This window comes from Cataglyphis hispanica, chromosome 7 (assembly GCF_021464435.1).
Source record: "Cataglyphis hispanica isolate Lineage 1 chromosome 7, ULB_Chis1_1.0, whole genome shotgun sequence".
Classification (NCBI taxonomy): Eukaryota; Metazoa; Arthropoda; class Insecta; order Hymenoptera; family Formicidae; genus Cataglyphis; species Cataglyphis hispanica.
In genome coordinates, this window is record NC_065960.1 from 1,269,064 (window position 1) to 1,283,652 (window position 14,589).

Here is a 14,589-nt window from a genome sequence, read left to right on the forward strand (position 1 = left end):
GGTTAAAATCAGCAGGGTGGCAACTGAAATGATAAGAATGCTTGGTTTTCCTTCATCTCTATTTTTCTGTTGCCACCCTGCTGATTTTAACCGTCGGTTAACTTAACCAAAGATGATGAAATTGGTCTTCAACAGCTCAATTCCCTCCAGACCCGAGTACACGTGCTGTATTCTGCAAATAACAATATACTGATCAAGTATTATTTTAACGCGGAAAAAGGAATACAGAATTTGTGACGATTCTAATGTGCTATGATCAATATTAATATATGATCTTCGGATACATGATCTTGTGTCAATAATTGTGTAACATTTGTGTAATATTTGTTATTAACAAACATGACAGATGAAGAGAGTAAAATTGAGGACACTGTGATACTGCTTCTTCAAACGGAGCGATTTAAGATTGATAAAAAAAAACTGATCAATAAGAGCCAATACTTTGCCGTGCTTCTCTCTACAACTTATATAGATCATCTTTTGTTGGAACATATTATCAATTATGACATTCCTTTCACTTGCTTTCAGGTTAGTTAACTATAATTGTTAGCTGTGTTAAAAAAAAATTGTTAAAATTGATGTGATTATGATATGTGTGTGATGTATGTGTTGATACAATAGATACAACTAGTATATTGATACAATAGACTACTTTATTGTACAATTAAAATGAAAGATGATAATTTTTATTTTACAGAATTTTATAAATTGGATTAACAATGATGAACATGATAAATATGATGTACAAAAGATATGTAATAAAGATTATATCGAATGTCTTTTGTTATTGGAATTAAGCGTTCTGTTCGCGGTAGATGATTTAATAGAAAATATAATACTTACACTCGAGAGATACTATTTATTACCGAAAGATGTAATTGATATTTGGTTGCTAGCACAGGAATTAGGCCTTAATGTATTACAAGATCTTTGTTTGGCTGTTTGCTTAGATCGTTTTACTGAACTGCCATTACATTTGATTTATAAGCTATCAAAGCAAAATTTTTTGAAATTAGTTGGTAATATCAATCTAAGAATTGAAAAAGAAAAGAAAGAAGAATTTGATTTATACCAAATTGCACAAGAATGGATGAAAATTAATAAGGTGAAAATTATTTCTATATGTAACAATTTAAAATTAGAACAGCATAATTTTTTGAAGGAATAAATATAAAAAAATCTGAATTTTATTTTTGTTTTCAAATGCATAAAACAGATTGATTTTGAATTTCAAGATATTGATCTTTCATACCTATTTTGTTTTCTTGGCATATGTATGTATAATAGATTTAAAATATTAATTTTTATAAAAGGATACAATTCCATTGGATATATTAAAAAAGACTGGACCAATAGTTTATCCAAGTATTATATCCTATGATAGTTTTGATTGTTCTGATGTTAATAATGAATTTTACCTTCATTGTTGGAATGATGACAAGCTCATTGAACTTACTACATTTAAATATCCCAAAGATATTATCAATAACAAGACGAATAGTAGAATAATAGGAATGCAGATTACTGCCAGAGGTATGCAAATTCTGTGATCTTTTTTTTTTTCTTATATTTATTTATTATTTTACACGTCATCTCTTAGGGCATAATTTATATCTTAGTGGCGGAGAATTTGGTATTGGTTCAGGAAGGTTTAACCTGAATGTGTGGCGTTATTCTCTGATATCTAAAAAATGGTTTTTGGAGACGAGGTGGATATTGTAATAAATAAATAAGATGATAGAAATAATCATATAAAGCATTTTCTGCAAATCCAAGTTCTCTTAATATTTTAGTATGCCTCATGCGAGAAGACATATGGTTGCTACCTTTGTGGGGAATACATTATTGCTTGCAGGTGGTGTAGGACAATATCGACGAAAATTGCGATCTCTTGATATCTATAATGTCCATACAGGTAATTTTAATTAGACAGCATAGAAAATCATTATAATACAAATATTTCTTTTAATGTGATAAGGAATATTCAATATATAAATATCCTTAAAATATTTCCAAATTGTATGTATCTCAATCAAGTTTCAGAGACACAAATTATATCTTAAGAGTATTCTTGTAATTGTTTGCATGATTTATTCTTACTCGAAATTGCTTATTAATGTTGACTAGACACTTTATTTTGTTTTATTACTAATTTATATTGTTTTTTGCTCTCTTCCACTTCAACAATTCACAGGCAGATGGTTTAAGGGATCAGAAATGCCCGTGGAATTCGTTACTCCGCCTGATTATTTTGTTGTTGAAAACAAATTAATCTTATGTTTTAGTCAGGCTAATAGGCCAGAATTGTTGTTTCTCATGTATATATATAATAGCAAGTCGAATTTATGGAAACACCCCACGAGGATACCAATAAAACAAGGGTTATATATACATGAACTATGTGTAACAATGATGAAATTTAACGCTGCTTCATGTTACATTGGTGAATATTATAATTTATGCATGATATGGATATATAAGCTTAAAATTCACTCATTGATATACTTTACAGATGATAATATGCCAGACAGAATCAATTTAAGAACTATTGTAGTAACATGCAATGATTTTGAATATAATCGCAAACAATTTGATGAAATAAGTGCTAACCATTCGTGGGGAATTAATAAAATCGATAAATATAATAATTCTAATACGTACTTTTACTTTACACTATCACAGGATGATTTATACGACAACAATATGCTAATGTTTTTAAAAAATTTTTGTATAGTAATATCTTTCTCAGAAAAAGAACATTTACAGTGGCATAGTATACCTATACAAAACCCAAATAAGTTCCGTTCTCTTATTTCGGATTCATGTTCAAACTTTTTTCATTTGATGGATCCAGCTAATTTATATGCTAAATCGGCGGCGAAATTGGATTGTGTAACTTAACACATATAATGTGTTTTAAATGTGTGAGTTTTGTGAGTTAAATGTTCAATGATTGAATATAGGAATATGAGTAGAAGTAAAGATCCAAATAAAAAGTCAAGAAGAATATAACAAAAAAATTGCAGAAATATTGCAGATTAAAAGATCGTTACGATTTCTGTGTATTCTTTGAAAAAATTAACTTGGCTTTATTTTTATCTATAGCAATGTCCTCTATTTTCACGAATCATCTATCATATTATTAAAAAACATTGTAAATATATTGTGTAAAATTGGTTGCGTCAGAAGTGATTTTTCTATACAAACTTAGTATAGAACTATAGAATACGAATTAATATTATTTATAATTTTTATATGAATTTTTATATTAAAGTTTTTATCAACACTAATTGTTTTGTCTATTACTAAATTGTATATCGAAAAAATATATCGTATTTCTTTTTCTCATTACCGACGATACACAAGTGTAATTACTACCTGAGGACAACTGTGTTGTACTAACTTGAGGACAATTGTGGAATTAATAGGATTTACATTTATAATCTATATTAGTATGATATAACAGTGAATAACGAGATCTCATTTTAAATCACATGTTTTATTTAATCGTAAATTTTTTTCTGAGACGGAAAGCAGTCTTCAAACAAATAATAACACGACCATTAATGTGGAATAAGAGGGTACATCGCGATAGTATATCACGTAAAAATAAATATTTGGCGTTCTCGCGATGCCACTGAGGAATTCCCGGTGAGATTAATAATGTTGGCGGTTCTTTGAGGATGCTGGCAGTCTCGCCGGGCAAACCGCATTTTGGACATTTTGGCGAATATCCTACAAATTTCCGATTCTATTCCATTTTTTTCCGATTGTGCCGTGACGTACCCATTAAGTATTGAGTATATACCAAGTCGTGTGATAGCAAAGCCGAATATTTTAGCGTAATAAGTTGCGTGTATCCATAATGCGAAGATGCGGAGACGCGGAAATTACTTGGATGCTCGTCTCGTAAAAATAAACCGCGTCTCGACGATTCGAGCGATTCATACATGCGACATTTTATGAGAAAACACACAGGAAGAGAATACAGCGTTCCAAAATAATTTACATACAGAAAATACGCGCGCACGAAAGAAAGAGAGAGCTTAATATTAGTCTTCTTTCGATTCTCCTTTTCTTTTTTTTTTTTGTATAGAAACGTCGTAGATTTAAAAGCGGTCGTTGCGATGAGCCGAATCGGTTTTCTTCATTCGCGTATTCTATTGTTAAGCTTCGCGCAAAAATCGAAAGGCCACACTGGAAAGCCAGTGAAAAGAATCAACCGGAAATATTTCAATGTTTATGAATTGAATGCATACGAAAACGGAGAAGATAAATTCTTTTTGGAGAAAACGTATTCGCGGATAGATTAGATGCTTCTCAAAAAAAAAAAAAAGAAAAAAAAACACGTGCGCTCATATATTTGCAAATCGATCACCGATGTTTTCTCCGCGAAGAATATACTGGAGTAAATACTCTCCGATTCGTGGCTTGCGATGGACAATCATCCCGGTACTAAGATCGATTTCACAGCTCGCCGGGACTAGCGACGTTAAGGGCGAACGCCGAGTTCGTTTCGCCTTTTTGTCCAATCGCGCGTGCCGAATATTGACCGACGTCGTTCGCCGTGCAGATCTTGATGCCGAATTCGAAAGACGTATTGCCATCTGAGCTGAAGTGGTATCTGCTGCTTGTCTCGGGGATTGCCTTGCCGTCCTTCAGCCAAGTTACTGGAAAATTCGCATTTATTAGCTTATTTATTTAATTGATATGCTAAACGAGAAAGTAATTGATATCGATATGATATACTTAAACTCCATAAAACGATGGCGTAAATTGTCGGAAATAGTTTTTACCTTTCAAAGGCGCGGTATCAGTCTTGCATGTGAAAGTCACCGACTCGCCTTCGCTCACTGTTGCAGACTGCGGGAATGTCGCGAACGCTGGACTCTTCGGCTCTTCATTTTGAGCTAGAAACGCGACAGGAAATCAAATTTCTATCATTCTTTTAGGAAATTGATTCGACAATGAATCATTTTCTAGTGAGCTCTTTTATAGCTTTTTTATGAAATTTTCTTAGACAGTTACTTAGTGATCATAATTTCGAACTTAATTTCTTCAAGTGTGATTTTTTACAATATAAAATTATCAATTATTTTTTTTATCAATTGATAATTTATAGTGGACGAAAATTAAAATACTATCGCTTATCTTCGCATGCTCGTACAACTGATAATAGCCGACTAAATTCTTACCGAGTACGTTTAACGTGCACGACGAGTAGCTCTCTCCTGCGTCATTGAAAGCTTCGCATGTGTAAGTACCGGAGTCCTCGGGGAATATTTCGGCAATGACTAGCTTGTAGATGTTAGCCTCGTTAGTATATTGGAAGTCCTTGCTGGGTTTGATTTCTTTATTATTGTGCAGCCACACCACGTCGAACTTCTTGGCACCAATTATTCGGCAGCTGAGTGTCACCGCTTCGCCATCCTTCACGTACTTGCTCGTTAGGTGGTCCACGATTTTCGGCGATTTGTCGTCGCTCGTTTTCTTCCCTGCAGCGTTTTCTCCGGCTGTGAAAGGATAAAGGAACAAAAGAATTAAATATAAATATCAAGCTCTAAATATTGAATTAATATTGATAAAAGTTGGATACTTCTTACTTTTTATGGTCAGTTTGCAGGATGTCGTGTCGCTACCGATGCTGTTGGTGGCGAGGCACGTGTATTCGCCTTCATCCTCGGGGAATACCTCGTTGATTGTGAGAACAGCTACTCCATTCTTGTATTTGAGATCGATGATCTCTGACGAGCTCAGCAGCTATAAGAGAATTGCGTAAATAAACGTGATCGTTAATAAAAATTAATTTTTTCATCCACGCGATTTTTTAATGCGATTTCTTTAGATAATTGTCATTGTATTTTTATATGATCATTACGATTAATTCGCATAATTCTGTCTCCATAAATTTATTTTATATTTTACTGGCGAATCGTAAGTAAGTATAGTAAGATTTTATTTTAATTATTGCAAGAGCTGATTTCGAACTTATGTGTTTACTTTGCCGTCTTTACTCCACGTGATTTGCGGTTCTGGGTCGCCGTCAACCTTGACTTTGAGCTCCAGTTGTTCGCCGTCGTTGACCGTGAGATTCTTAAGCTTCTGTGTAAACTGCGGTGATCTCATCGAATCGTCCGAGGGTACTTCAACATTTATACAACAATAAAATTAAGAATATACTAAATTCGTTAAATTATTTATTAAAATCGTGACATGATAAAATGATTTGCTTACGGATGAGTTCTTTCGTTGAGCTTCTAGATCGAGATGGACTGCCCGTGGTGTCAAGTTTCGAGCCATATTTCTTCACGCTTCGTTTGTCGGAAGATTCGTTAATTTTGAGACTGGAGCTATCCTGTAATTACATATAAAAATGTATCGGTAATATTTTAAAGTGATAATCTTATTTTGTATTGTATAAAATATTTTAGATATTATTCATACACATATTTCAACATTTCAATTCTTTATGTGCATTATACATAATAGGATTTATGTGATATGATAATAGGCAAAGAATATATAAAATATTCGTTTTATATATTTTATATAACTTATAAAAATTTATTATACATATATGTACATTATATATTTCTCTTTTTATACCTTATACGAAGAAGAAGTCGTGGAATTGTGTTTGCCATAGGAAGAAGTTGAGCTGCTATAATTTTGCGATGAGCTTGATTGAACTTGAGTGGTAGAACTATAGCCACTGTAACCGCTGGATTTGTGAATTGTCACGATTGGCGGTGGTGCTGGTTTTAGTGGTTGCTCGATAAACCTTCGATCTTAAAATTAAAATTATTCGTTACTACTAGCACTAGATATAATGTGTTTGCATATAAATCCGTAATAGCAAAATATAAATTATGAGAGTTGCATTTCACTGCAAATAAAAAACAATAGATTATAAAAATAAAAAACTAATTATAAAATCAATGGGAAAATTAATTCAACATAAAATACGTACATACAGATTAAGGGAAATAAACTAGTTACATGATAATTCAAAGAATGAGAAGGTTATTTTTTAAATATATCTAGAATAAAAAATTAAATTCAATTATTCAAATAATTCTAAATAAGATAAAATAAAACTGTCTGTTAAATAATTTACATATAGAGCTAGCATGATGACTACGTGATGGTGTGTGTGTGCTAAATATTTATGATTTCTAATGAAATAAGCTTGATAATGTACATATAAAATAAGATAATTTGATTAGCTAATGAAGCATTGCTTGTAATAACAATGGAAAAGGATTGCACACATAGACGGGGTAAGCTATGAAACAGCTCTACCTCCGGAATGTAGGAAATCGTGCGCTAATTTTACTTGCTCCTCCGTTTCTCCAGTGCCTACAACACAAACGGTCAATAAAGTATGTCTCGTCAGCAAACTCGGCCGTAGATAATATTGAGAGTATTATCGACCTTATCATTCAGATTGGAGTATTCAAAAAACCTCCCAAATGAAATGAACATCCCAAATTGTACAAAATCTATTTTAAATATAAAATTCTTTGTGAAATAAATAATAATTTTATAATACTAATGCTGATTTTTGCTATTAGATAATCTGCAATCAAAAGATTGATTACAGCAATAATGTGTTTCACTTTAAGAAAACTTATCTTAACGTGACATGACTAAATTTAGATTAAATATGTAGATTGAAATTGATTGGATTTCTGGCAGATTTAAGAAAGAGTCTCAAGTTATTACAGTAAGTGAGACCATTGCATTCTAAAATTCTAAAATTATGTACAAAATAATCTTTAATTTTAATATTTTATTAGTTTTATTCAATATTTAATGACTTATTTATTTTGTACCTTCTACGATGACCACACAACTGGTCTCGTCCTTGCCGTGCTTGTTGCTAGCCACACAGCGATATTTGCCGCTGTCCTCCGGCTTGCAGTCAATGATTTCCATCGTGACGACCCCGTCGGCATTGGTCATAGGATAGTTATACTTGGACAGCTCTTCCCTATCCTTGTACCATTTCACAGTGGGCGGTGGATTACCGTTCAGACAGCAGAGCAATTTACATGTCTGCCTGATCTGGATGACACGTGGTCGAAGCAGGAAGGTAAAGCTCGGCGCCGACTCGATCATCTCCAGCCACACATTATAGCCGAGCGGTTCTCTTCTGCGCACCGGATGCAGCTCGGGCCTGTACTTTGGAATTTCTCTCGGCAGTGCTGAAAAGGTGAAAAAAATTTTTTTATCATATATAAATTAAATATATAGAGAAACAATAATCAAGTAAATTCAAAAGATTAGTACGCAAGTATATTAAATTTAAAAATATTTAATATTAAATATACCAAATAGTGTCATCGAATATTACAGAGTTGTAGATTGTATAATTATATATAAATATATAAATATAAAATTTTATAGAAGAAACACTTACGTTGTACATTAAGGAAGACAACTTCCTCACGATAGCCATAGTGATTCTCCGCGCGTATGATGTACTCTCCTCGGTCTTCCAGTTTAACTCTATTGATAATGAAGGTATAATCATCGCCGTGGTACCGTTTCATGAATTTAACGGACTGTCGTAACTCCTGATTGTTGTGCGACCAGGTCAGTGTCGGCGCCGCGATTGCAATCACGCGACAGGTGAACTTCACGCTCTGTCCCTCGTAGGCGAACGCGCTTTGCGGTTTGATGACAAATCTGGGCGCCGCTTGTCGACGATCTGTAAGAGAAAATATGAATTATTAATCCAAGAGAATTAAGATTTTGGTGAAATTTTTAATCATTTTAGTATGCTCACCGAAGCAAGAATCGTAGATTCTGTATTTCTCGATCAAAAGTTTCCTGAGCGACGAGTATTCGGCTAGGCGGCCGATGGGAAGGACGTACTTGTCCCAGTTTTCGTACTTGGCACGCAGTCTGTCCCTAATGCTGAGATAACGGCTGCTGGCGATCGGGTTGGTCCACTTGCTATGATCGCCGGTTAACCACGGATGAAGGAGACACTCGTGCGCTGTCATGCGCTTCCTGAAAGACAAGAATACATGCGAATGATAGAAAGATTCAATATAAGTTTTCTATATTATACAGAATATAATAGAGAGCGTACTCTTTGTTTTTAATAAGTAGTCGCCTGATGAAATCTTTGCCCTCTTCGGAAACGTCGCGGAACGCCTCCTCATCGAAGTCCCAGTCGCATGCCTTCACATTTTTCAGGGTCTCGATATCATTGTCACCCGCAAACGGCGAAAGACCACTCAATCTGTGCAAATAATGCATACTAGAATATCTCGGTATAGAAATTTTCTTCTTTTAAGAAAATTCTTCTCGTAAATATTAATAAGTTTTTTTATTTTAGAATTTTTCAATTTTAAAGTTGAATAAATCAAACATCCATCTTCTGTATGGATTTTATTTCTGTTATTATATTTCGCTCTTTGAATATATCATAATTAAAGATTAAGGATTAATTACTCACTATTAGAGAATGGATTATCGCCTTTTCAAACTTTTTATGTTAGAAGCATCTTCGATTAATCGCAATTAATCATATAAAATTTAATTTGACAAAGTTTTTCAAACTCCTCATTTTTTTCCAATCTCTGCAATTACTATATTTTTAGTAATTTTTTATATCAATAACATAAATATTTACCTATACAACATTACTAAAATATAAAATATTGCACGCATCTTTTCAGAATATTTCAATGCAATATATCTAGAAAATGTTTAATATGTTCCTTTGCACATATTAGATTGCAAAGATTATTATAATTAGCAAACAGAAAGATTTACTTACAGAACATAAGCCAGTACGCCGCAGGCCCACATGTCGGTATAAAAACCGACCGGCTCGCGCTCAACAATCTCGGGAGCGGCGAACTCAGCCGTACCTGTGCTGATCTTTACTACTTCGTTCGGATCGAGTTTAGTGGCCAGACCGAAATCGATCAGTTTTACGTTGGTGCTGTTGCGAGTTTGGCACATGATATTTTCCGGTTTAATATCTGAAAAAATAATGGCATATTTTTTTATATAATTATATATATTTATATTTAAAATAAAATAGCTGTATTTTTTATAAAAATCATAGATACGTCTGCATTCAAAATTTAAAATATGATTGCAACTTAAATGTAAAAACTGAAGATAAAATCTTTATATAAATATATATTTATGTGTAGGTATAAAATTAACAAATTTATTTAATATTTATAATTAATTTTTATAAATTTGTTGAAGTATTTCGCGATTAAAAGTAAATACAAAAGTATTATAATATATTATAATCGTCGACTTATTTTATTAAGAAATTTAAAATATAATATAATATAATAATATAATAAAATATAATAAGATTTCTCACAAACTTCACTAGTGTTATAAGAAAATTATCTTTATATTAACATCTCACCTAGATGGATGATGTTCTTTTCGTGCATATGCTTGACGCCTTCACAAATCTGCCTCATGTAATTAATGACCTCTGCTTCAGACATGGTGTAACCCTCGGCCGTGATCCTCTCGAATAACTCGCCGCCGGACAGGCTAACGAGACAAATGATCGAGATCAAGGATATAACGCAAATTCATCACAATTTATCGAAACTTTGATCATGCAAATTCTATCTAATTATTCTGATTTTTCTGCTTCAAAATGAATACTTACAATTCAAAGATAAGCACCATCTCGTCATCGTCCTCGAAGGCATCGTGCAGATTGATCAGCTTGGGATGGTGCAGCTGATTCATGATGTCGATCTCTTTCCTGATCAGCTCCTTTTCCATCACGTGCGACACGGGGATGAATTTGGCGGCGAATATGTTGCCGGTGGTCCTCTCGCGGCATCGGTGCACCACGCCAAACGCGCCGGTGCCGATCTCCTCGAGGATGTCGTATTTGTCATAGACCGACGTGTGCTTAATCTCAACCGGCTGTGGCACGTACTTGCTATAGACGTCAAACACAAACTGATCATAGTCACGCGGCTTTTCGTCGTCGCGTCCGCGAATCTTTTTGCCGCTCGCGTCCACCTCGTACTCCTTCTTCTTGAACTCGCGCTTGATCACGCCCTTTGTGGTGATCAACGGCGTCACCTCGCTTGGATCGGACCGGCCATAAATGTTCTCCGCGCACACCCGGAAATCGTACTGATGTCCGGGGCTTAGACCGGTCACCGCGAGTGTGCAGAACCGGGTATTGCCGGCTCGAATCCAGCTGCTCATCGGATGCTCGCGCTTCTCCACCACGTAGTTGGTAATGTTGCTGCCGCCGTCCCACAACGGTGGCTTCCAACTGACCGCCAGCGAGTCGTGGCCGATGTTATCTACCTGCGGGAATCTTGGCGGATCTGGACGATCGCTGATCTGGATCTTGATGATGGCTGTGTCCTGGCCGAGATCATTCTCGGCGGTGATGCGATACGGGCCAGAATCGATGCGGCTACCGTCGCGGATCGTCAGCACGGCGTGACGTTCCTTCACTTCAACAGCGTAATGACCGCCGGATTCGATCACCTCGCCTTCGCGCACCCACGTGATCTTCGGCTTCGGGTAGCCGGTGAACGGTATCTTGATGACTACGTTCACGCCCTTGTCGAAGAAGGCGGTGTCGCGGAATCTCGGCGGTACGTTCAGTCTGGGTGGTGTCTTGATGAAGAGCTCGCCCTTGGTGGATTTTACGCCGCATTTGTTAACCGCGCGACAGAAATACTCATCAGCATCTTCGCCGAACACGTCGTGGATAATGAGATTGTGAGTGTCGCCCTCGGAATAGATGTTGTAGCGGCTACCGCTCACGATCTCGCGAGCGCCTTTAAACCACGTAATGCTTGGCTTCGGCGTGCCGATGATCTTGCATTGGAAGTGAGCGTTATGGTTCTGAACGCAATTCACCTAGTAAAATAAAAAAAAATTAATTATTTCCGATTAAAGAAGCAAGATCCAAACAATACAGATTTCTAGGATTATTATTTATTTTTTATTTAACATTTTTTAAATTTAATATAAATTTATGAACTCTGAAGATGCCTATTATAAAACTGTTTTTAATCAAGATACGAAAATAGAGAAAACACAAACCTTATTGAGAGGTTGAATGATCTCCGGAGGCTTTGCCGCCTGTGGATCGACGATCTTCACAGAGGTTGAGGCCTTTGACTCCGGACTGAGTCCAGCCACGTTCTGAGCGAATACTCGGAATTCGTATTGCCTTCCTTCAATCAGATTACTGATGTTGATCTGCGTTGGCAGACAAATGCTGACATTTACGCGCTGCCAGGCCTGACCGCCAACCTCTCTCTTATCGATCCAGTAACCCTGAATCTTAGCGCCGCCGTCCGTTTCCGGTTTCTCCCACGAGAGATTGACAAAATCGCCGCCTACCTCGATGACCTTGGGCGTACCGGGAGGTCCCGGCGGATCAAATGGCGCCTTGGCCTTGATTGGATTGATACCTTCTAGCGGTGGACCCATGCCATTATCGTTGGCCGCCATCACCCGGAACAAATATTCTTGGCCCTCAGTGAGACCTTGCACGACAAAGGTGGTGTCCTTACAGAAGGACGACACAATGATCCAGTGCGTGTGACTGACGTCGCGACGCTCTACCACATAATGGGTAATTCGAAGACCGCCATCATACTTAGGCGGATGCCAGGATAAGGTACATGTGTGTTTGTCGATATCGGAAACGTCGAGCGGTCCAATCGGCGGTCCAGGTAATCCAGTGATGTATACAGTGAAGGAGGCGCTCACGCTGCCGCTGTCGTTAGAGATGGACAGATCGTAGGTGCCGCCATCATCTTTCTGAATGTCCTTAATGAAGATGATAAGGTATTCGTCGAAGACGGTATACTTGATGTGCGTGGTTTCTACGATCTTGTGACCATCCTTCTTCAGCGTCACCTCCATCGGCTGATCGCCACTATAGTAGATCTTGATCTTGGTGTTGTCGCCCTCCGGCAGATAGAGATCGCCCGGCATGCGTTCGATGCGCGGCGGCGTGCCAATCTTTAGCCGGCACGTGGTCGCGGCGACGCCGAGCGGATTCGATATCTGACAGCTGTAATCCCCATCGTCCGCATCCCATACCTCGGAGATCACCAATCTATAAATACCGTTTATCGCTTCGGCGCGGAAGCGACCGCCTAGAGTGATCTCGCGGCCGTTTCTCAGCCACCTGAACAAGTTCAAATTATAATTTAAATATTAAATTAAATCTATAAATATGTATATTAATAGAAATTGTAAAATTGTATATTAATAGAAATTATAAAATTTTATTTTTTACTAATAACAAAAAATTTAACTTATATGTACATATATTTAAAAAACAAACTGCTTTTAATAAATATGAGATTTAATTTTAATTTTTAAAAAACGCAAAATTGAAAAATTAATATTAAATAAATGTCATCTTGACTAACCTAGCAGTCGGTAGTGGTTTACCCGTGGCCTCGCATTCGAGGACAAGAGTCTTGCCGAGCGGTATGATTTGACTGATGGGCAGATTCCTGATAAATTCTGGTTTTTCGCCGCCCTCGACCTCGCATATTTTCACCGGAGTGGTACACGAGCTCGGTTCGGACTTGCCGGCCGCGTTCACAGCGAAGATCCTGAATTCGTAGTCGCCCCGCTCGATCAAGTGCATGACCGTGTATTCGGTATCGACGACATTGTACTCGTTGCATTTGGACCACATCGCGCTGCCCACCTCGCGTTTCTCGATCACGTAACCGGTGATCCTGCTGCCGCCGTCGGACACAGGCGGTTCCCATCGCAGATCGACATAATTTTTGCCGACCTTGGTGACTTGTGGCGTGCCAGGTGGCGATGGCACGTTGAACTTGCTCTTGAGTCTGAATGGCGAGGATGGCGGACTCGGTTTGCTGAAACCGGCCGCGTTCTTCGCGCGGATTCTGAATTCGTACTCGTGTCCGCTCATTAGACCATAGCACACGTACGTGGTGTCCTTGAAGAGATAGTCGTTCGCAATACGCCATTGCTTATCCTCGGTGGGATCGCGGAATTCGATCTTATAGCCCTATAATTGAAATTTTTTTGTGAATTATTTCAAGTCCACGAAAATACTTCAAAATGTTACAATTTTAAAGTGCAAGTTTGAGATAAATTTGTATAATTTATAAAGTCGCGATTATTTATGATATAATATGTCCAATTTTCAATATAAAATGTATCATTGATTTTTTTCTTGTAAATCAATAATATACGTACCTGAATGCGAGATCCTCCATCGGACATTGGTCTTGTCCAGACCACCGTCGCGTTCGAGGTATCCCAGTCGATGACACGCGGCTGTCCGGGCGGATCCGGTACCGTGAACGGGAACTTGGCCGTTATCGGCTCGTCCGCCTGAAGCGGATCGGATATTCCGTATTGATTCTCCGCTCTTACGCGGAAGTTGTACGTTTTATTTGGCTCCAGACCGATCACGTCGTAATGCGTGCTCCTCACGAAGCTACTGAGCTTCACCCAGTACTGAAAGGGATTCAAAAATAATAAAGATCATAACATTTGTCCGGTAATATTGATTCTTTATATCGGAAGGAAAAATTTAATATTAATATTATATTT

The 14,589-nt window shown here is 36.9% G+C and overlaps 2 protein-coding genes across 20 annotated transcripts in view; one reads left to right on the forward strand and one right to left on the reverse strand.

The window, feature by feature from the left end:
- The first annotated feature begins 335 nt into the window (after positions 1-335).
- Positions 336-4,391, forward strand: LOC126850913 (uncharacterized). Its single transcript, XM_050594384.1, has 7 exons — positions 336-528; positions 698-1,105; positions 1,314-1,533; positions 1,601-1,709; positions 1,794-1,915; positions 2,195-2,443; positions 2,513-4,391. Exons 1-7 carry the CDS (start codon positions 340-342, stop codon positions 2,899-2,901), a joined length of 1,686 nt encoding a protein of 561 aa, XP_050450341.1. The 5' UTR covers positions 336-339; the 3' UTR covers positions 2,902-4,391.
- The window catches only part of LOC126850889 (twitchin), a 90,163-nt gene continuing 79,054 nt past the window's right edge, over positions 3,481-14,589 (reverse strand). For 18 of the 19 annotated variants that reach the window (XM_050594313.1, XM_050594316.1, XM_050594320.1 and 15 more), the window contains 18 exons: positions 14,230-14,493; positions 13,422-14,038; positions 12,076-13,174; positions 10,664-11,889; positions 10,409-10,542; positions 9,794-10,001; positions 9,101-9,253; positions 8,792-9,018; positions 8,423-8,713; positions 7,836-8,207; positions 7,303-7,359; positions 6,607-6,788; positions 6,235-6,355; positions 6,001-6,143; positions 5,604-5,760; positions 5,196-5,513; positions 4,797-4,910; positions 3,481-4,670 (listed from right to left, as the gene is read on the reverse strand). In XM_050594313.1, the coding sequence (XP_050450270.1) occupies positions 4,468-4,670; positions 4,797-4,910; positions 5,196-5,513; positions 5,604-5,760; positions 6,001-6,143; positions 6,235-6,355; positions 6,607-6,788; positions 7,303-7,359; positions 7,836-8,207; positions 8,423-8,713; positions 8,792-9,018; positions 9,101-9,253; positions 9,794-10,001; positions 10,409-10,542; positions 10,664-11,889; positions 12,076-13,174; positions 13,422-14,038; positions 14,230-14,493 (5,886 nt within the window). In that variant the 3' untranslated portion in view covers positions 3,481-4,467. The remainder of the gene's footprint in view (positions 4,671-4,796; positions 4,911-5,195; positions 5,514-5,603; positions 5,761-6,000; positions 6,144-6,234; positions 6,356-6,606; positions 6,789-7,302; positions 7,360-7,835; positions 8,208-8,422; positions 8,714-8,791; positions 9,019-9,100; positions 9,254-9,793; positions 10,002-10,408; positions 10,543-10,663; positions 11,890-12,075; positions 13,175-13,421; positions 14,039-14,229; positions 14,494-14,589) is intronic. The other variant, XM_050594317.1, reaches the window with a different exon arrangement.

What these genes read in the sequence shown, in the direction of transcription:
- LOC126850913 (XM_050594384.1), top strand. Translation starts at nt 340, where the DNA reads ATGACAGATGAAGAGAGTAAAATTGAGGACACTGTGATACTGCTTCTT. An exon ending in AATGCAGATTACTGCCAGAG is followed by an intron (nt 1,534 to 1,600) that starts GTATGCAAATTC and finishes GTCATCTCTTAG; the next exon opens with GGCATAATTTATATCTTAGT. An exon ending in TATCTATAATGTCCATACAG is followed by an intron (nt 1,916 to 2,194) that starts GTAATTTTAATT and finishes AACAATTCACAG; the next exon opens with GCAGATGGTTTAAGGGATCA.